Source organism: Sus scrofa, chromosome 13 (assembly GCF_000003025.6).
Source record: "Sus scrofa isolate TJ Tabasco breed Duroc chromosome 13, Sscrofa11.1, whole genome shotgun sequence".
In the NCBI taxonomy this organism is placed as follows: domain Eukaryota; kingdom Metazoa; phylum Chordata; class Mammalia; order Artiodactyla; family Suidae; genus Sus; species Sus scrofa.
Window position 1 is genome coordinate 61,702,865 of NC_010455.5, and position 20,669 is coordinate 61,723,533.

Consider the following 20,669-nt stretch of genomic DNA (forward strand, 5'->3'; position numbering starts at 1 on the left):
TATTTCCTGGAATTGTCGGATACTAAGAATTGCCGAAGCGTATTTGTTAGACACATTGCCCGGGCCCTCTATCTATAGGTCTAGGACAGGACCTGGGAATGTGTATTTTACAGTCACCGTGAGCGCTTCTTACAAGTTAGGGCGTTTTAATAAAAAGGGTTCAAATTTTAAGTTAAAAGAAAACAAATTAGGGTGTTTTAATAAAAGTAATTCAAGATAACGTTTTACGGCAACATCCACCCCCCACCATGTAAAAAAAACTTGCCCTTGGTATGCCAAAGTAGCTGCCTTATATAGAAATGTCCTTTTTTCGTTCCTTGTTCCTTATGTCTTAATTGTTACCGTCCCTAACATACAGCTCCGGTCCCAGCGCGGAGCCGGTTCTACTGGAGCGGGGCGGGTCCTGGGCCACGTCCCTGTCCAGCCTTCAGCTGCAGGTTCCGTGCCGCGCTCCCATTGGCTGGAAGTTCCCTCCTCCGGAGCCCGAGCTGCTCCTACTCGCCACGCCAGCCCAGCCGACTCCGGACCGCCCTGGGGGCGGGGCCGAAAGGACGGGGCGGGGCCTCGTGGCGTTGGGGGCAACCAGGTGGCCTATGGCGCCTGAGGGAGTCCCACGCCTCGCACAGCGAGGCCGGGCCGGGGCCGGGCCAATCCGGGCGACTGGGCGGGCGAATGCGGGGCCTGGCCGGCTGGGCCCGGAATGCTGGGGGTGGGGGACAATGGGCCAGTTCCTGGTGCGTCACGGGGAAGTTCCTTAAAGGGGAAGTGAGCGGGGCTACGAGGCGGACGTGGGGTGCGGTGGTCGGCGGGGAAGGTCCCCAGCGTTTTAAAATAATGCCCGCGGCGCCCGCGCGACCATGCAATGGCGAGCGCTCGTCCTGGGGCTGGTGCTCCTCCGGCTTGGCCTCCATGGAGTGCTGTGGCTTGTCTTCGGGCTGGGGCCCAGCATGGGCTTCTACCAGCGCTTCCCGCTCAGCTTCGGCTTCCACCGCCTGAGGGGCTCCGACGGCCCCGCGTCTCTTGCCTCGGGGCCCGCGGGCAGGCCGGGGACGCCTGGGGGGCCGTCGTGGCTGCAGCCGCCGGTTCCCGCGGCGGCGGCGGCGGCAGCGTCTGCGGGGCGGCGGCGGGCTCCGCGGCGGCCAGGGCCGGGTGTGTGTGGCCCGGCCCACTGGGGCTACGTGCTGGGCGGCCGGGACCGCGGCCGGGACGAGTACGAGAAGCGCTACAGTGGTGCCTTCCCGCCTCAGCTGCGCGCACAGATGCGCGACCTGGCGCGAGGCATGTTCGTCTTCGGCTACGACAATTACATGGCGCACGCCTTTCCCCAGGACGAGCTCAACCCCATCCACTGCCGCGGCCGAGGGCCGGACCGCGGGGACCCGTGAGTACCCCGCGCCGGCCGGACGCCCGGGACCGCTCACCGCACGCACTTCCTTCCGACCCCGGGGGTGGGTGCTGCCGTCCGTCCTCTGGGTCCCCCTAAGGGTGCCGGGGTGTTTAGGGTGATGGGGGCTTGGGGGTAAGTGGAAGGGCCGATGTCTGCCCTCTGTCCTGATTCTTCCGGAATCCGAGTTACTGGACTGCTGTCTGCGCAATCTCTTTTACAGATGGGAAAACTGAGGCTCAGAGAACAGAGGGCACAGTAGCAGTACCAAGGGGTGACTTGGGGGGACCTTAAACTCCCATCTTCACCCTTTCTCCAGGTGAACATAAAATCAAGATGAAATCCCTTGTAAATGTAGCTTCAGAACTAGCCCTTACCTTCCCCCACCTAGCCTACTCCCCACTTTTCTGTATAGAAATATATAAATTCAGAAGTTGATCCCGGGAAGGGACTTCTAAAGCCAGGCAGTGAATCTGAGGCAGAGCAGGGCTACAATCTTTCTCCTTCATCACAGAGGCTGCTTTTTAGGCTGAGGATGGTTAGGTGGAAGGGAGGGAGGCTGTGAGGCCTACATTTGGGTTCCTGATGCTCAGGATGGGATTCCTTTGCCTTACTGTAGGGTCTGTCCTGCAGGTTCTCCCCGGTCTGGTGGCAGGGCTGTCAGGAAAGGTGGACCAGTCCTGTCCTTGGATCAGGCTTGTTTGCAGAGTGAGCTTCAAGGGTCATTGCTGTTGACTTCAGAGTCCAAGAGGACAGCACACCCAGCTGAGGACCTCCTGGCTGGAGGGAACCGGTGTGCTCTGACTGACCCTGATGGCTGGATAGGTGACTGTCTTCCCCTGGGTTCCTCCTCTCAGGCGGGAGTGGAGGAGTCCGTTGCTTGGCCCCTTTTGACAGTGAGCCCTGTGTTTTCCTTCACCTGGTGAAAAGCAGCAAAGGCCACTTCTCAGGTTCTAAAAAGGAAGCCCATAGAGTAAAGGAGGCAGAAGAGCTTTAAAAATGGTTTTATTATCTACAAACTCATGTCATAAATTTCAATTTGAGAGCATGAGGGCACAGGGCAGGTTAACTTAAAAGGACTGGGTCTTTCTAAAATTGTAGGAAACTGTTGAGGTACTTTTCGTGTTTCACTTTACGTGTAAAGGTTGATATAGTTTAAATGTATAACTGGCCATATGTATAAATATATTTTCAATCAATTTTTTTGAGAAAAATTTTTATTAAATTTTGGAAAAAATTACTGGGCCTTTTCATATTGTATGAAATTGAGTTGTTTTCCCTAATTAGCTTAACTATACCAGACTTTATACCCATGTGTTTTCTTTCTTTCTTTTTTTTTTTTTGTCTTTTTGCCTTTTTGCCTTTTCTAGGGCCTCTCCCGCAGCACCAGGTGTTTTCTTTTGATCTCAGTTTTTTGGGGAAAAAAGTTAAAATTAAAAAAAAAAAAAAAAGCCTAAAATCCCACCAGGCAGTTATTTTTAATTTATTTTTCCTGCCAACTCCTGCCCAGATGCCTGCACACTTTTAATGTAGTTGAAATCAAAGTGTGTGTACGTATTTCGGATCTTAATTTTATTTTCTCACCAGTGCTCATGGTACTGCAAGAGCAAACACACTGAGTTGTTCTCCCTCACAGATTTTTTTCTCAGGCTTCCTTTTATGGCATAGACCTAAGGAGAACCATTTAAGGAGGACTTGTGATAACACTTTCTATTGAGAATATGATGGTCTGGGAGTGAGTTTATGACATTTTAATGCTTTTCCTAATAAACTTTGAGAACTCTCTGCAGAGTTGGAGCCTCCCTCCAGCAGGGTGAGGTGGCCCTGGCTAGCTTGCTGGGGCCCTGTGGTAGTTGCTGGTGGGGCTTTGCTTCAGGATGATGACTGCTGAGGTGTGGTTTGGTTTGACTGTTAAGTGACAATCTTGGTAAGTTGAGGTCAGGGTGCTTTGAGCAGATATGCTGCTGTTGGAAAGTTGGAAGTGGAAAGACTGAGGCGATGCATTTGGAAAGGGTTGTGCCCACAGGTAATAATCACCCTTGTGGCTGGTAAACCTTGGTGTCTTTCAGAAGGTAAAAGAACTCTGGGGTTATAGCGGCCTTGACTAGATCCTCATAGTGGCCACTTGAAAAGACTGGAAAGTTAATTTTTCTTGCTCCTTTTCCTTTAACTTAATTCCTCTCAGACTTCAGTATTTTCAAGGCAAGTTTAGAACCAGAGTTTTGTCATTCTGGCACACTTACGTCCCCTGAAATAAGCAACCAGTAATGAAAATTCTTTCAGATATTTATTTATTTATTTCGCTTCTTTGGGCTGCACCCACTGCATATGGAGGTTCCCAGGCTAGGGGTCCAATTGGAGTTACAACTGCAGGTCTATACCACAGCCATAGCAACTTGAGGGGATCCATGCCACATCTGCAACCTACACCAGAGCTTATGGCAATGCCAGATCCTTAATCCACTGAGTGAGGAGGCCAGGGATCCAACCCAAATCCTCAGGGATCCTAGTCGGGTTTAACTGCTGAGCCATGAAGGGAACTCCTCAGATACTTATTTTAATCAAAGGTATTCTAATGATGGTTATCAAGTGTATTTCAGTGATTTGTTTGAAAAACCAGAGTGGCATGACCATAAGAATATTAGGTGAAAGGTACACAAGCAAAATATAAGCACTAAACTTGTGTGTCTTTTCTTTGTAGTCACATTTACTTGAGGCTTCTCTTGCCTCTTTTGTTTGACTGGAGGTAAGATAAGGAGTATTTACATGAAGTAGATAAAACCTGAGCACATTTTAAAAATAGCAAATCTTTCTGCCCAGCTTTATATCACTATGCAAATTCTGTTCCTTTCACATCCCCAATTTGGGTTGGAGGATCGAAATTCAAAAGTTTCTTCAAGTAAATTTGGATGTTAACATTTTGCAATCTTGTGAATAATATTAGTTCAGACCTTGGGCGCATGATCCTTCTTTGCTTTCTCCCCAGCCATATTGTTCTTCAGACAAAAAAGCAAATCAAACCAAATAGATATTGGCCTCCAGAAGGACTCCTACGCACCCCTAGTTTTACATGGCCTCCGCTGCATTCCTCTTTCTGAAATCCTCACCTCCTTCACGGTCAGGCTCAAGCCTTTTTCCATGACACCTTTGAGGTGTTTGAAGATAATTGTCCTTGTCTACTCTGTTCTCCTTTTAGTTCCTTTCCTCTGAGTTGCTGTTTCGCATTTTGACATTGACTGAGAATTGAGTACTGTTGTGTGCTTTCCTTCTTTTCCCTTTGTCTTGTCTCCCCAGATTATCAATCCTTGAACACAGGGACTACTTCTTATATTACCTTTCTGCCTACGCAGCACCAGATAGATTTCTGAACAGTTGTGACAGATTAAGTATATGTGGGAATTTTTTTTTTAACACATAGGTTTAATTTTGCACATGTTACTTTACCATTAGGTTAGCTGCGTAATCAGAAATATTCTATCAGAGGCCATAGTTCTTTCCAACTTCTCTGTTTTGAGGTGAAAAGAACTTTACAAATTCATAGTGGGGTGAATGTCATGAACAGTCACACATGGTGAATTAAGTGGAGCGTCTTCATGGTTCAGCAGCTGGTTGTGTGGAAATATGGGCACTTTTGAGCCTTGCCTTGTACTGAAAGATTGAGTTCTTGGCTTGAGGCACTTAGAAGGGATCAGGTAAGGCTGGCCGTGGATCCAGATCTGCATGGGACAAATGCACAGTCTCACCTGCGTGGTGGGCTGGCATGTGTGGAATCATGATAATTTGATACTGTTAAATAGGGTTTTGTGGAGTCTACTTCTTCCTCCCTTCCCCTCCCCACATTTTTTTTTTCCTTTTCTGCACATTTTGAAAGAGTATGTAGCAATTATCTGGTAGAAGAGAATTAAGTGATCTTTGAGTGCATTTGTCTGAGTTGGAGAGAAGAAACCACCACGGTTATTACAAATAGGCTCCCCCCCCACCCCCCGCTGCCGTGGCCACTCTTACAATCGTTCATTGTCAGCGACTGCTTGGATGTTCTATGGAGAAGCATTTAAAAACTGGATCCATTTTAGTTATAGCCTGAAAGGAAAAGCACGGTAAAATCTGGAAGGAGTGCAGTGATCCAAATTAGTCAGACATGCCAGGGCTGGTGCAGGTGGAGGGTGACATGCCACAGATGGGGTGTTACCCAGGGGAGAGCCGTTACATGTGCTTCACTTGCCATCTAGCTGCATGCTGAATGATGGGAGTTCCCGTTGTGGCTCTGTGGTTAACGAATCCGACTAGGAACCATGAGGTTATGGGTTTGATCCCTGCCCTTGCTCAGTGGGTTAAGGATCAGGCGTTGCCATGAGCTGTGGTGTAGGTTGCAGATGCGGCTCGGATCTGACATTGCTGTGGCTCTGGCATAGGCCGGCGGCTACAGCTCTGATTAGACCCCTAGCCTGGGAACCTCCATATGCTGCGGGAGCAGCCCAAGAAATGGCAAAAAGACAAAAAAAAAAAAAAAAAAAAAAAAATGACAAGGTACCCATTTTCAGATAAGGAGGGTTTTTGGAGCCAGCTCTTGTTTCTGGGCAGCAGAGCAACATACATAAATATTTAAGGTCAACAGAATGTTCTTGAGTTGGCAGAATTGAGAATAAGGATTTCCCTTCTACTTCGACCTTCTCCTCTCCTCCAGCTTTCAACATCTCCTATATCCTTCCTGGCTGGCACTGCCTTTGAAGTGCTTATTTGAGCCCACAGCTCTTGCCTCTAGAGGACCTCTTGCAATCATATAAATGTATTTGGAAGAAATCAGCCACCCGAAGAAGCAGGTGCAGTTTTTCAGCCATGCAGTGTGCTGGCTTCACAGCCTGTGAGAGATGAAAGCTTTGGTTCCTAGATAGCCCCTTCTAGATAGCATGTTTCAAAAAACGCATCTCTGATTCTGCTTGCCTAGATTAAGTGGCATATCCAGCATAAAACAGAGGCTCAGGCAGGATCAGAGGACATAGGAGGTCTAGAGCAGAGCCAGCCATCAGGGACCCGGGAGTTACTGCCACAGGGAGGCAACCCATTAGAGACATCCAAGGAGTAAGTAAAGTGGTCTGGGGAATTGATGGAAGACATCATAATATTGGTGAATCTGGTGAAAACCAGGGCTTTTTCACTGGTCTTTCATGAATATTATCTTCAATCGTCATCCTCTTTCTCTTCTTACTTAGATCTTTTTCTTCTCCCTTACTTTCAAGTCTTTTTAAGCTTCTGCAGTTACTTGCTGGGTGTGTGGGAATGGGACAGAGGAATAACTGAACTGCCTAGAATTTGTCAAGCTGACTTTATTACTTTCACTCTTGATCTTTCCTCACCTTTCCCAGATGTACTAGTGTCATCTTTGTCATTTTTAGTGTCATTTATTTATTTATCCTCATTTATCCTTATTGTAGTCCTGAGGTTGGTGTCTTAAGATTGTTTTGGAGTCGGAAATTGGTGTTGGTTGTGGGGCAGGAGGTGTGTGGCAGAAGCATTAATGCAGCTCCGATAAAGAGAAGTCCTGCCTTGGTTCATGTTAAAAAACAGCTCTTTAGTTTTGATGGAGCAGGAGGGGATCCTTGGGGTGAGATGTTAGTGAAAAAAAAGAAAGGGAATAAAGCAAATAATTTATTACCCCCACCCACAGGACAGATGAGTGATATTGAGACTGTAACTGAGGTATTTATTTGCTTCTTTTTGTGTGTAATCTGCTGGAGTGTCTGGTTTCTGAAGTTTTATTTGCAGGTCATGTGACAAGGCTCTCCTTTTTCATTCCTAACGATTTCGAAATCAGAGCTTTTTGAAGCTGGACGGAGAGATCATTTGTGGTGATAAAACAGAATCTCAGAGAGGGCAGTGACTCTTGTTCCCGTCCCCTGGCTTCCTGTTTCCGTGTTCTTTCCACCATAGTATAAGTGTGCATGTGTCTGCTATCCTGTGACACTACAGAAACCATCACTTGTGAGGTAGAACCACCATCACCATACTAATCCATCCACAATAATCCCTGAATAAACAAGAGGTTCCAACAATTTTAGTTTCTGATGGTTGTTTAGTTTTATTATCTTTTTTCTCTTTTAAAGTAAAGTGCCTTTGTTTAATTTGAATTTTCCTTGTTTTTCAGTTCAAATTTGAACATCAATGATGTCCTTGGGAATTATTCATTGACTCTTGTTGATGCATTGGATACACTTGCAGTTAAGTGTTCAGCTTTGTTATTATTTTTAAACATTAATTAAGATAAGGTATTTTTGAGTTAATTAACATTAATTTTCCTCCAGGAATGAGAGTTCCAGGAAGCTTAATACTCAAAATGTATTCATAGCTCTGATAGCTTTTGTTTATTTTAATGAGCTTAATGCTGGGAGCAAAAAAAAGCGTCGGAGGTTAAAAGAGGGGAAGTGTGATTTCCCTAAAAAAAGGGAGAAGAAAGTATTTTTGTTTTGGGAGAAGCTGTTTTTCTCCCAGCTTCCCACTATTTCATTCCTTAAAGGAACCAGTGTACAGTTACTCTAGTTAAGATTTGAGAAGTACAAGATAAGTCATCAGGATCTTAAGGCCTTCACAGGACAAGATCCCCTGAAACGTCAGCTGGGTCCTGGCATCCCAAGAGCGAGAGCGAATCTGAGCCCTGGCCCCCCACCTCTGCACAGAGACCCTCTCTGTTAACAGCCTCCTTTTATTTGCTTTCCGTGTTTTGTGGACACCCCCCTTCCAGCCTTGGGCTGCCAACTCAGGGACCACCTTTACCTCCTCATCTCTTGGTTCCCTCAAGGCCTCCAGAGACCTTGGAACAGATTTTTAGAAGCGCACTGAAAGCAGTAAAGCCCTGTGGAGGGTACCTGTTACCAGACTGCCATGTGTGCTTGCTCTGCTTCCTGACTTTTTGCTCTAGAATCCAGCAAGGGGACTCAGTTCCACATAGCGTTTAAAAGTTTTCTGAGTAAATAAGATTTTACTACCTCTGCTCCCCTTCATTGCCCAGCCAGGCTTTACCAGTAGAAAATTTTTACTCTCATCAATGTCAATCCTCCATTTTCTTTCCTTAAAAAGAATTTAAAGCTGTCCAGAATTAGAATTGGGTGATGCTATTTCAAGCTTGCACTATGAATGAGCAGGATCTTGTTAGTAGTAGAACTGCTGGAACTTGAGAGGTCTGTCTACATCCTCCTAGGCTGGTCAAATAGGAAATCCGGGGTTTCATCCTGCCAGTTGCAAGGCAGTTAAAGTTTCCCAATATCTCCTGCTGAAGTTATTGCTGCTCCATTTTTGAGTTATCCACCATCACTGATCAGAATGTGCCCAGACATGTATGTTCACCCTAATTACACTTGTTGAAGGTGGCAGAGGCTGACTCAGCCTGCAAGTGTTGCTTTAAACAAAGTCCCAGGACTCATAGATAGCTTATGAAAGCTGGTCTTTTCTCCCTGAGCTCTGTCTTTTTGCTGTATTGTGTCTGTTTATCCCCCTGCCATGCTCATTAAATACAGAGACCTTGTCTCTGTTAATCACTGCTCTCTCTCCACACCTAATGGTGTCTGATACTTAGTAGGAGTGCAATTATATGTCAGGAAAATGAATTTCTACTAATCTGAATTTCCCAACACAGATTCCAAGGGTAAATTCCCTGAAAGAAGAATTCTGTTCCAAATGAACTGGAGAAATTTTCCAAGTCTGTGATCTTATTGGAGAGCCACAGTATACACCATCATTTTAAAGGCTCTGAGAAATTCTACAGTAGAGAAACCCATTTAACTCTTCTGTCCAATCCAGCTTTTCTTAAGTGAATGATTTCATAGCCTCGTTACTCTCTTCTGTTCCTGTCTAAAATGGTAAATTACAACACGTAATTGAAAGTTGTTGGCTTCTTTCACCACCCCCCACGTGATTTAGACCATATTAGCACCTGCAGCTGCTAACAGATATTGCTGCTGGTGAACATCTGTAAGGAAACAACCCCATCTCTGTGGTTTTCATTGCAGAATATCCGGTCTTTAAAGTATACTTCAGGCTTATTTTTCAGGTGTCACTTCTGTTGAGGTTTCCCTTTTCTTTTGCTAACATTTTAAACAAACTTTAATGGGTGTGTTTTGGAAACATTTGGACGATAGCAATCCCTTGACCATTTGATGCAACTTGCAGCGTGATTGCATAATCCTTTAAAAAGAAAGATCTGAAAGCCAGAAAAGAAATGTCTGTACTTTTTCTGCATGTTACAGCAAAATAACAATGAGGGGGGTGAAAAGAAAAAAAAAATGCACAAGACCAATAAATACTAGGAAATAAGACATACCTGAAAGAAGTAGTGTCTGAATGGAATTGTTTTTTCTAGTTTTCATGTGTGTCCTTATGATGTCATTACAGTCCCAGAATTGTCATGAAATTTTGAATAGCATGAAAGCATTTCAGTTCAGTGTTAAGTATCAAATTTTACACCCAATTTGCACTTCATATAGGAGAGAGAAGCTTAGAATACCTTATCCACGCACCCAAAATAGAAATCATAATTCTAGATCACTTTTTACAAAGGACGTAGAGTTGATTATGTCTATGTTTTGATTGTCCTGAATGTCATTAGTTTTATGCTGTTATGCTCTAAAAGATAACACCACTGTTTCTCAAATTGTTCAGATATCTGGGTAACAAGTCACAAGTCGGTTTCCCAGATGTTTTGGTCTCCTGGGAGCCAAGCGCCGAAGCTGTCCAGTTACTTGAGGAGCAGCAAAGTTATGTTTTTTGTTTGTTCAGTTTGGGGGCTTATTTTTACTCATTTCAGTAATTTCAGGAACTATAATGCCTTGCATGCTAAATAAGATCAGGTTGAAGTTGAGGGAGAGTGGAGTGGGATCAATGAGGAGTGCTAATGATCTTATGAAGAATTATTTTCCCAGTTTCGCCATTTGGAGTTAGGACTCTTGAGTTGTTGGAAATGGACTTGATGTCTGTCCCAGAACATATTTTAAGAGATAACTGTGCTTTTCTGCCTTTTGTGTTTCTGTTCCCACAAATGGTAAAACCACACATTAGAGACACTCAGATGAAGTGGCCTACCTCCCTGCCATCATGTAGCCTCAGTTTCACTTCAGGCTGTGGTAATGGTTTGTGTTCCTCTTTTTAAAGATAATGGGAAATTCATCCGAGTTCCAGAAAGCAGTCAAGTTAGTGATCAACACAGTTTCATTTGACAAAGATTCCACCGTCCAAGTCTTTGAAGCCACAATAAGGTAAAAGAGTACCTAAAACGGATTGAAGCCTTCTTTTATGTGTGTAAGGAGAAAATTCCTGTGAGGGTCCACCAGCCACGAGGTCCAGGTCGAGGGTCCAAGCCTGTGATAGCCTACCACCTATGATAGACCACTGCTGAGCATTTGGGTCTACTCGCTCCTCATGTGTCTTTCTTCCTCCCTCCCTCCCTCTAATGTGCTGGGCCCTTGTGTTATATCTTGCCCTTTTGGTTTGCTAGATTGTGACTGTTTTCCTTTTCCATTTAAACTTTTTGGAAATTGTATCACCATATAACTTTGCAGATGTAACACTTCTTTAAAACTAAAGTTATGAAAATATTCTGAAAAAATATCATGATCCACTTTGGATCATTGGAATGGGACATGAATTCATGGTTGTTCAGGGATGGAGATCGAAGCTGGTGGCCCCTACCTCTGAGTCAGTCATCTTCTTTTTCTTCTCTTTCTCACCTCGCCTCTCTGCCTGAAGTTGGAGAATTTCCTGTTGCTTGGCAGCCAGAACTACAAAAGTTGCTTAGTATTTGTTGTCTTGCTCTTTTCTGTTTCTCATACAGCTAAGTTTTTCCTTCCAAGTCAGAAACCAAGAGTAGTTTATTAATACTAAGAGGTGATATTTATTCTGAGAATGAGTAGCACGCTCCCTTCCGATGAGATGATGAAGATTACCAAACATAGTTATTACTTTAAGTGGGATTATTCTCAGTAGCCTCAGATGAATGGTTCGCTTTCTCGCTGTGGTTCGCCAACAGCTGATGGCTTACTATTAGGGCAGAGAGAACTTCAGGGGTATATTCAGTTCTGTCCCTCTGATTTCAGATAGTGCTAGGTCCCTGGGGAATGTGAGCCTGCTTCTGTCATTCTGAACTGGATTGTACACATTTACAGTCGACATGATTTTATTATTTTTTTGTTCTTCCTCTTATTAGGGTCCTGGGAAGCCTTCTCTCTGCCCACAGAATAATAACTGACTCCAAGCAGCCCTTTGGTGACATGACGATTAAGGATTATGACAATGAGCTGTTGCATATGGCCCATGACCTGGCCGTGAGGCTCCTCCCTGCCTTTGAAAACACCAAGACAGGCATCCCCTACCCTCGGGTAGGTAGACTGCCTCACCACCTTCCTGAGGGAAAATGCTTTGTTGATGAATTTATTGGGGGTCAGGAGTGGGGCTGATGTGGAAGAGGAAAGCCATGTCCTTGAGAGAAGAATTTGGACCTAAATATGATATAAATAGTTTTTAATTCATTCATCATTTACTGAACACTTGCTGTGTGCTGGGCATACAGCGACATATTTGACTTCATTCTTTCCCTTAAGGAAATTATGTTCCCGGGCTCAGTATTCTTCCTTCCTTCCTTCCTTCCTTCTTTCTTTCTTTCTTTCTTTCTTCCTTCCTTCCTTCCTTCCTTCCTTTCTTCCTTCCTTCCTTCTTCCTTTCTTTCTTCCTTTCTTTCTTCCTTCCTTCCTTCCTTCCTTCCTTTCTTTCTTCCTTTCTTTCTTTCTTCCTTCCTTTCTTCCTTTCTTCCTTTCTTTCTTTCTTCCTTTCTTTCTTCCTTTCTTTCTTTCTTTCTTTCTTCCTTTCTTCCTTTCTTTCTTTCTTCCTTTCTTTCTTCCTTTCTTCCTTCCTTCCTTCCTTCCTTCCTTCCTTCCTTCCTTCCTTCCTTTTTTTCCAGGCTCAGTATTCTTAAGTCCTTTTGCATGTGGCATTTATATCCAATGCTACCAAACAGTGGCGGGAATTTATTTTCATTTCTGACTTGGGTCCATTTCCCAACACTTTCACATGTACATATATTGTAAGAGCTCAGTGAATGTTCTTAAAAACGCTTCGAGGAGTTCCCGTCGTGGCGCAGTGGTTAACGAATCCGACTAGGAACCATGAGGTTGCGGGTTTGATCCCTGGCCTTGCTCAGTAGGTTAAGGATCCAGCGTTGCCGTGAGCTGTGGTGTAGGTTGCAGACGTGACTCAGATCCCGAGTTGCTGTGGCTCTGGTGTAGGCCGGTGGCTACAGCTCAGATTCGACCCCTAGGCTGGGAACATCCATATGCTGCGGAAGCGGCCCTAGAAAAGGCAAAAAGACAAAACAAACAAACAAACAAAAAAAAACACTTCGAGTGGATCTTTCAAATAAAGCCTGCACACACCAGCAAATTAGCTTCAGATTTAAATGCAAGATCTGGTAAGAGATTCTATCTTTGTGGCATTAGATTTGCTGAGCCCAGAACTCCTCTGGGAATTGAGTCAGCCTTTAGGTAACCAGTAGATAATTGCCTTACCACCCAGCCTCAGTGATGAAACAGGCTGTTACATACTCACTCATTCTTTCCCGGTTTGAGATTTGTTTCTGTTTGCTGAGCAGGAGTGAGTTCATAGCAGCTCACTTAAGATTTCTAAGTGATTCCACAGCTTGCCTTTGTTCCTAATGCCAAAGCCTGGTGCTGTGTAACCATGAAGAGAACCTGCTGAAAAGAGGCAGATTAGTGAGTAGTGTTATAATGATTCCCCTAGGACTTATTCTTGTTAATAACACAAGGCTCTGCTGTTGGTATTGTCTCGTTTGTGTCTTTTAAACTTACTGCTATATTCATCTCGATGTAAAGTGGGAGGCAGTGAGACTCACACTGCAGGAAGCCTGATTATTAGTGGAGTGTGGTAGCTGTGACCTGGCCTTCTAGCCCCGTGGGTTCCTTGAATTTTGCCACAAGTTCTTTGTCTCTTCCTGTCCCCAGGTGAATCTAAAGACTGGTGTTCCTCCTGACAGCAATAATGAGACATGCACGGCCGGTGCTGGTTCCCTCCTGGTGGAGTTTGGCATTCTGAGCCGACTGCTGGGGGATTCCACGTTCGAGTGGGTGGCCAGGCGAGCAGTGAAAGCTCTTTGGAACCTGCGGAGCAATGACACAGGATTGTTAGGTATGGGCACCTGTCAGGCCCTTGGGACTGCACGCATTGCCCCTTTTCTCTCCATCTCTCTGGAACTCTCCCTCCTCTCCACTGCTCCTTTTTTGTACCACTGACTCTGAAAATTGACAACTCAGAATGGCCCTTGGTGTCAGCTGCATCTAATTTCTCTATTGGGACTTTTTGCTTAGAGTGAGGCTGTAAGGCTTGATGGGACAGAAGGTCTTTTGCTATTTGAGGACTCCCTTCTGATATGATCTCTGGGCATATTTTGCTTGGAAATAATTGCTAATGGGAATGCTACAAAGAGCACTGTCTCTGAGGTAGATTATATTGCTTTAGTAGAAGGTTCCAAATAGAGGGATCTAGAGGTACTGGCAGAGTGGCTTTGTCTTTTTAAAAAATCTCAGCATGGAGTAGTAGGTTGAAAGCCCAGATTAAACCTGTACTAGATATTGTTTCGTTTTGTTTTTCTTGAGAATTTTGGGTTAAGATGTTATTTAAAAGTTACAGAAAATTTAAAACACATATGGAAGTAGGAGGAAGTATAATGAACCTTTATGTACTCATCATTTACCTTCAATAATTATCTGTATTTTGCCAATTCAAGACATTATTTATTTATTTTTACCTTTTTCAGGGCTGCATATGGAGGTTCCCAGGCTAGGGGTTGAATCAGAGCTGTTGTTGCTGGCCTAGCCACAGCCACAGCCACAGCCACGCCACATCCGAGCCACATCTGCAACCTATACCACAGCTCATGGCAAAGCCAGATCCTTAACCCACTGAGCAAGGCCAGGGATTGAACCTGCGTCCTCATGGATACTACTAGTCAGATTCGTTTCTACTGAGCCATGTTGGGACCTCCTCAGATGTTATTTTAAAATAGATTTTGCCTCTTGTTTGTCTTACATTGAAAAAAAACTTTTTCCCCATTTCATGGGAACTGGATTGCTGGCCTTGGAGACATAGAATGTCATTGCAAAAGCACTGCTTTTTAAAAGTGATCTTTTTTTTTTCTGTCTTTGGTCTTTTTAGGGCCGCACCTGCGGCATGTGGAGGTTTCCAGGCTAGGGTTCCAATTGGAGCTATAGCCACCAGCCTACGCCACAACCACAGCCACAGCAATGCCAGATCTGAGCCGCATCTGCCACCTTTACCACAGCTCAAGGCAACACTGGATCCTTAACCCATTGAGTGAGACCAGGGGTTGAAACTGCAACCTCATGGTTCCTAATCGGATTTGTTTCCACTGCACCATGACGAGAACTTCTAAAAGTGATTTTTGATTATTCCTTAAGTTCTTAAATTTGTTTACAAAATTGTATTTATCAATAACAGTGGGAATAAAATAGTTGCCCCATTGGTCACCCCATCACCAATATCACCCCAAATTGTCAACTTTAAAATTTCCATAAGCCCTTGCAGCCTGGTGTTTGCATCTTTTGTAACCTTTCAAATTATAATATAAATATTTTATTCTGCCTTAATGTTTGGCAAGTCACGAAGGTGTTTCAAATTGTTATCTTGTTTTCATAGCTAGTGTCTTTAAAAATCTACATGACAGTCCATTAACTCTTCTTCTGATGTTGGACTTTTGGATTGTTTCTCTCTCTTTTTTTTTTCCATTTTATACATAATACAAATCATGTGGTTCATAATTCTCTGAGGAACAACACTCCTGGATTTTGAAACGCATTGGGTATCTGGAAAAGCACAATGGCAGACAGACGGGTTTTTCTTTTGAATTCAGTGTTTTCCCCATTTTTGTGTCAGTGGTTAAACACTGTATATTTCAAAAGATCTCCTGACTGTTCAGGGTGCTGATAGGACTGATCCCAGTTGTGAGGGCCACTCAGTCAGTCTTTCTCTTCTTCCCTGTGAGGGACAAAGGTGCTGAGGAGCACTGAGGCTGAAGTAGAAGAGGCCTCCACTTCTCCGCTTCCCTATTCCCCCAGTCCCAGATGCCCCCTGACTGGGACCTGAGGAGCTTTGCTTGTTTTCACAGGCAATGTTGTCAACATTCAGACGGGCCATTGGGTTGGAAAGCAGAGTGGCTTGGGTGCCGGACTGGACTCCTTCTATGAATACCTCTTGAAATCTTACATTCTCTTTGGAGAAAAAGAAGATCTAGAAATGTTTAATGCTGCATATCAGAGTATTCAGAACTACTTAAGAAGAGGGTATGCTTCCTCAACATCTCTTTTATTGCCCTGCAAAGAAAATAGAATGTACCATGAAATGTTCACATTTTTCTCAACATAAATTCACAGGGTCTCTTGGTCTCTTTTTTCATTTTACCGCCTCCTAGTTGTTTGTTGGGCATTTAGGGGTGAAGAGGTATATTAGCTACTTACTGCTGCCTAACAAATTACTCTGGATGTAGTGGCTTAAAACTGGCTTAACACCCAGTTTCTGAGTGGAAACCAGGAGCAGGGTCTCTCTTGAGGTTGTCCACAGCTACTGATGGGGGCCGCAGCCATGTCACAGCTCAGTTGGGGCAGGATGGTCCCCTTCCAGGCTTGGCTGGAGGCTGGAGGTCTCAGTTCTGTGCCATGTGGGCCTCTGTAGGCATCTGGCTTCCCCAGAATGAGCAATCTGAGAGAGAGGTCAGAATGAATGCCCTAGTCTCAGAATAACAAACACCACTTCTGCCTGACTTTGGTCACATAGACCAAGGCTGATGTGGTATGGGAGGGGACTGATAAGGATGTGACAGCCAGGAGGCAGGGGTCACTGGGGGCCACCTGGAGACTGACTGCCACAAGAAGTGACACATCCCTTTGTTTCACCATGGGGCTTTGCAGATACAGCTGTGATATAGCACAGTTATTTGGGTTCTTTTCACTTCCCAAAGAACTGTTTTGATTAGCCTTTATACTTGATGAGAGAAAGGACAATTACCACATTTCCCTCCTCTGATTTATTTAAAACAGCATTATTTGCTGCTTGTCCATTTGCAATCAGCTGCCCTTCGAAGCTGCAGTGGTTTCTATCCTGATTCCCCCTCTCTCTTCCCTGGGTCTTCTCTTGTGTACCTGTGTATATTTCTTTGCTGATGCAAGTGACAGCTACTTAATTGCCTGCATGGTAAGATTGTCTTGGAACCATTTCCACCTTCACTCATGCAAGTGCTGTGTTTTTAGTAAGAGGCTCCTTGGCCAGAGTTCAGTTCTTTATTCTTCTTAAAGCCCCAATATAAATTGAATAGTAATACCTGAGCATCTTGCTCTATTGTGTTCCTCCAGGCCCAAGGTGCAGGGTTTTATTAAAGAAGAGACTTTTTTTGGGGGTGCAGAAATAGCCAGGTTTCCTTACTTAGGTCAAATCTGGCCTGTGCTGTATACCAAATTATGTGGAAGTATTTTCAAGCCTGAGTGTTAAAGTGCTTTCTGCAAAATGCAGTGAATTCCTGGTGTTGCCATGGCTGAGTTTAGAACTTTTATTCCATGGTAGATGTCCTCTTTATGCTAGAGTCTCATAGTGACTGGTAGAGGCAGTCTGTCTCCAAAGGTTTAAAGAGTGAGGAGAAAAGGTTAATGTTGATTCCATTTACGTGAGACTGCCAGAGGCTGCTGGAGGGACGGAGCTGGAATTCTGTTGTGGGTGTGGGTCTTCTTTCCCTTTGATGTCTCTGTTTGGCTCTGCTTGGATCCTCAGTCGGGAAGCCTGTAATGAAGGAGAAGGGGACCCGCCACTCTACGTCAATGTGAACATGTTCAGTGGGCAGCTGATGAACACATGGATTGACTCTCTGCAGGCCTTCTTCCCCGGACTGCAGGTATTTTGCAATCACATTTGCTGAGAAAAAGCAGTCATTAGAAAAGGCTCCCCTGCCCCTCTTTTCTTTTTATGCTACCAGAACATTTTCTGGCTCCTTCTGATTTGGGATGTTAATAGCATAATATATCACCATTGTTCCTTTTGAAAATTACTCCATAAATATGTGCAAAGCCATGCTCAGAAAGTGACTATGTGTGATTTTTGGCTGATCCATCTATCAGTTGCCCGAGTTTGTCTATGGATACACTGAACCTCCTGTTCTGTGCAGTTCAGATGAATTTGGCACTGATGGCCACATTGGGGGAAGAGGGGTGGTGTCTGTCTGGGATGCAACTTTTGGGTTGGTTTCATCTCCAGTCATGTTGGTGGGTCAGATAAACGGTGGGTAGAGGGGGCAGCCCAGGGCCTCTGTGTCAGGTCTCAATATTCTGAGAAAAGTATCTTAGCCTGGTGACCACGCTTCTCCTTAGGTTCTGATAGGCGATGTGGAAGATGCCATCTGCCTGCATGCCTTTTACTATGCCATATGGAAGCGCTACGGGGCCCTCCCCGAGAGGTACAACTGGCAGCTGCAGGCCCCTGACGTGCTTTTCTACCCGCTGAGACCAGAGCTGGTGGAGTCTACTTATCTCCTATACCAGGTACTAGAATTGGCTAAAGTTGTGTGAGTTTAAGTATTGGGGAGACCTGTAGTAGTTGGTTCTTAGCACAATTGCTGCCCAGTGGGGAATTGTGCTGTTTCACAGTGACACTATTGGAGCCATCGCCTGCTCAGAGTCTCATTAGTGCCGAGTGGCCATCACAGTTCCACAGGACGGGGGAAGGTATCTGTCATCATGTATGTTTTTAAGCTACATCCTGCAAAGCCAAATCGTATCTTTACTGGAGGGCTTGTTTCTCATATCCTTAAACAGCTAAGAGGAGGATTTGGTATTCACTGTCTTCCAAAGTTTATTTGACCAAAGAACTCTTTGGGGATGCTTTTTTTTTGTACTCGTGTGCTATGGGACGTTGGTCTGTGTAAATTATTCAGACAAAAAAGTTCTTTTTCTTAGTTGGAAAGGGAATCATCTGGGTTTCGTCTGAACATCTATTTTTGTTTGGTTCTTAAAAAAAAAAAAAATTTAGTGTTCATTTTTTGTGAAATTACTTGAATGCCAGAGGGAATCTCACTTGAACTGTGAGAAGTCCTCTCTCCCACAGTTTAAGGCAGGTATTTATACATGCATCCATACCAAAAGCTGTCAGCCATTCACAGATACCTCGGCAGGAGCTGCTCGCTTTGCAATATGCAGGCCCTGCATGCACTCAGCAGACCTGCAACAGGTGTGTATAGTGGGCAAGCTTATTTTTATGATCTCTGGTAGTAAGATTAGTACTGTAATATAGATTTATTTAATCATTTTTTAATATTGAACCTCTGACATCTGCTTCTGAAATGGGGAGAAATCTTACAAAAATGCTGGTTGACCCCATGCTTAAAGAAAGACCTTGTGAGTTTTAGGTAGCCTCTCAGGAGTGGGAGGAGATGGCCTCGGCCTCCCTGAGCTCAGCATAGAGTCAGGCCACTTATGCCTGAGGAGGATGTGCTGCTGCTGCCCAAGTTCTCCTCTGAAGCTTGTGTCTGTTGCCTTTGAGTTTCTTCTTTCTTTCTTTTTTTTTTAAGGGCTGCACCTGAGGCATATGGAAGCTCCCTGGCTAGGGGTTGAATTGGAGCTACACCTGCCGGCCTATATCACAGCCACAGCAACACAGGATCCAAGCCATGTCTGTGACCTACACCACAGCTCACGGCAACACCAGTTCCTTAACCACTGAGTGAGGCCAGGGATTGAACGCGCATCCTCATGGATCCTAGTGAGATTGATTTCCGCCGCACCACCATCGGGACTCCTGCCTTTGGGTTTATGCCTCTGTATCTCTTGCTACATCTTTCCTCTTGCAGCTTCTTCCTCACATTGACTGTTTTCTTAGAATCCAGAAAAATCTTTGGCTTTCTATCTTTGCCTTCTGAAGCCACTCTGTTCGCTTAATCCAAAGACAGCTAACCTTGTGGGCCTTTGCTTTTGCTGCTGCAGGTTGGAACTGGGTACAAATTGTAGATGATCCCTGACTTTCAGACTGTTTTGGGGTAAAAGTCTCATCTTCCCAGAGAAATTTTTTTCCCCTCACAAAGCAATCTATGAGCATGTGACAGAAGAGGAAATACCCTAGTTACTGAGTTCTTGGGGCAATTAGAGCAAAGCTTGTGGAGGCCTCTTCAGGTCTTTTGAGAGTAGTCTTGTTTCCTAGCCCTGCTTCATAAGCTGTAGGTGGAATGGTGCAGAGTCCTGTTTCTCTGTGCCTGAAGCTTAAGTTTCTAGCGCTCTGAGGCAAGATAGAGGCTGGGTTTGTTCTCAGATATGGGACTGTCAGTGAGGCACTGTTTCATTTTTGTTTGGGGTGGGCCTCAGGAGAGCCAAAGATGGGGTGTCTTGTTACCCTGGAGCATGTTTTGGTCTCTATTAAATAGATTGAAGGTGCACTTTGACGTGAACCTAGTGAGCGCCTTGGTCCTTTAACATTCGCCACCTTTCACGATGAAGTGAACCAGTCTGTGCCTTCCCTTGGCCAGTGACTCATCTCTTCAGGAAATTCCTGCAGTCACCACTATGTTTGCTGATGGTGTGTTTTCCAGGCCCTTGCTGGATCACATTCTCTCATGTTCTCTCTAGGCAACCAAGAATCCCTTCTACCTCCACGTAGGAATGGATATTCTGCAGAGTCTGGAAAAGTACACAAAAGCCAAGTTAGTTTTCTAAGTTCCTTCCTTTTTTCTCTTGGCCACCTTTGACTTATTTTGAGTTGTTCTAGGGAAATGTTGTTCTATTTTGCATTTTAATTTCTACAGCAGGTCATTAATGTTAATTTTGTAGGGAAATCACTTGTTTTTGGTGTAGTAGAACCTTTCCATTATAGTGGGAACCAAAAAAGAAAAATGTTTTTCACTGTTATCCCTGTAAGGTTCTTGCAGATTATATGGTTCTTTTTAAGTAATGTATTTCCATGTGCAGAGAGAATCACAATCAGCATTTAAGTACATAGGCTTATACTTTTTGATATATTCATGTGTGTGTGTGTATAATGTATGTATATATAAAAAACTTCATATTTCAGTTTTGTCACCTACTTTTTTCACCTAGAATAATATTGTAAGTATTTTCCTACAAAATACTATTTTCGACTATCCATATATGGTAAGTCCATTTACAAGTATTGGGACATAAAATTTAAATCATTCAGTTTGAATTTGCTACCAGTCATTTTCTTGGTGTTGTGTTACGTTTTTGGCAAA

General features: G+C 44.4%; 1 protein-coding gene across 2 annotated transcripts in view; it reads left to right on the top strand.

Annotated features, from left to right (window-relative positions):
- Window positions 737-20,669, top strand: part of EDEM1 (ER degradation enhancing alpha-mannosidase like protein 1) — a 28,631-nt gene continuing 8,698 nt past the window's right edge. Inside the window, exons 1-9 of one of the 2 annotated variants that reach the window (XM_021069285.1) lie at window positions 737-1,381; window positions 7,527-7,599; window positions 10,523-10,626; window positions 11,574-11,745; window positions 13,381-13,564; window positions 15,561-15,735; window positions 17,213-17,333; window positions 17,806-17,976; window positions 20,050-20,123. In XM_021069285.1, coding sequence (XP_020924944.1) covers window positions 858-1,381; window positions 7,527-7,599; window positions 10,523-10,626; window positions 11,574-11,745; window positions 13,381-13,564; window positions 15,561-15,735; window positions 17,213-17,333; window positions 17,806-17,976; window positions 20,050-20,123 — 1,598 coding nt within the window. In that variant the 5' untranslated portion in view covers window positions 737-857. The remainder of the gene's footprint in view (window positions 1,382-7,526; window positions 7,600-10,522; window positions 10,627-11,573; window positions 11,746-13,380; window positions 13,565-15,560; window positions 15,736-17,212; window positions 17,334-17,805; window positions 17,977-20,049; window positions 20,124-20,669) is intronic. The other variant, XM_021069286.1, reaches the window with a different exon arrangement.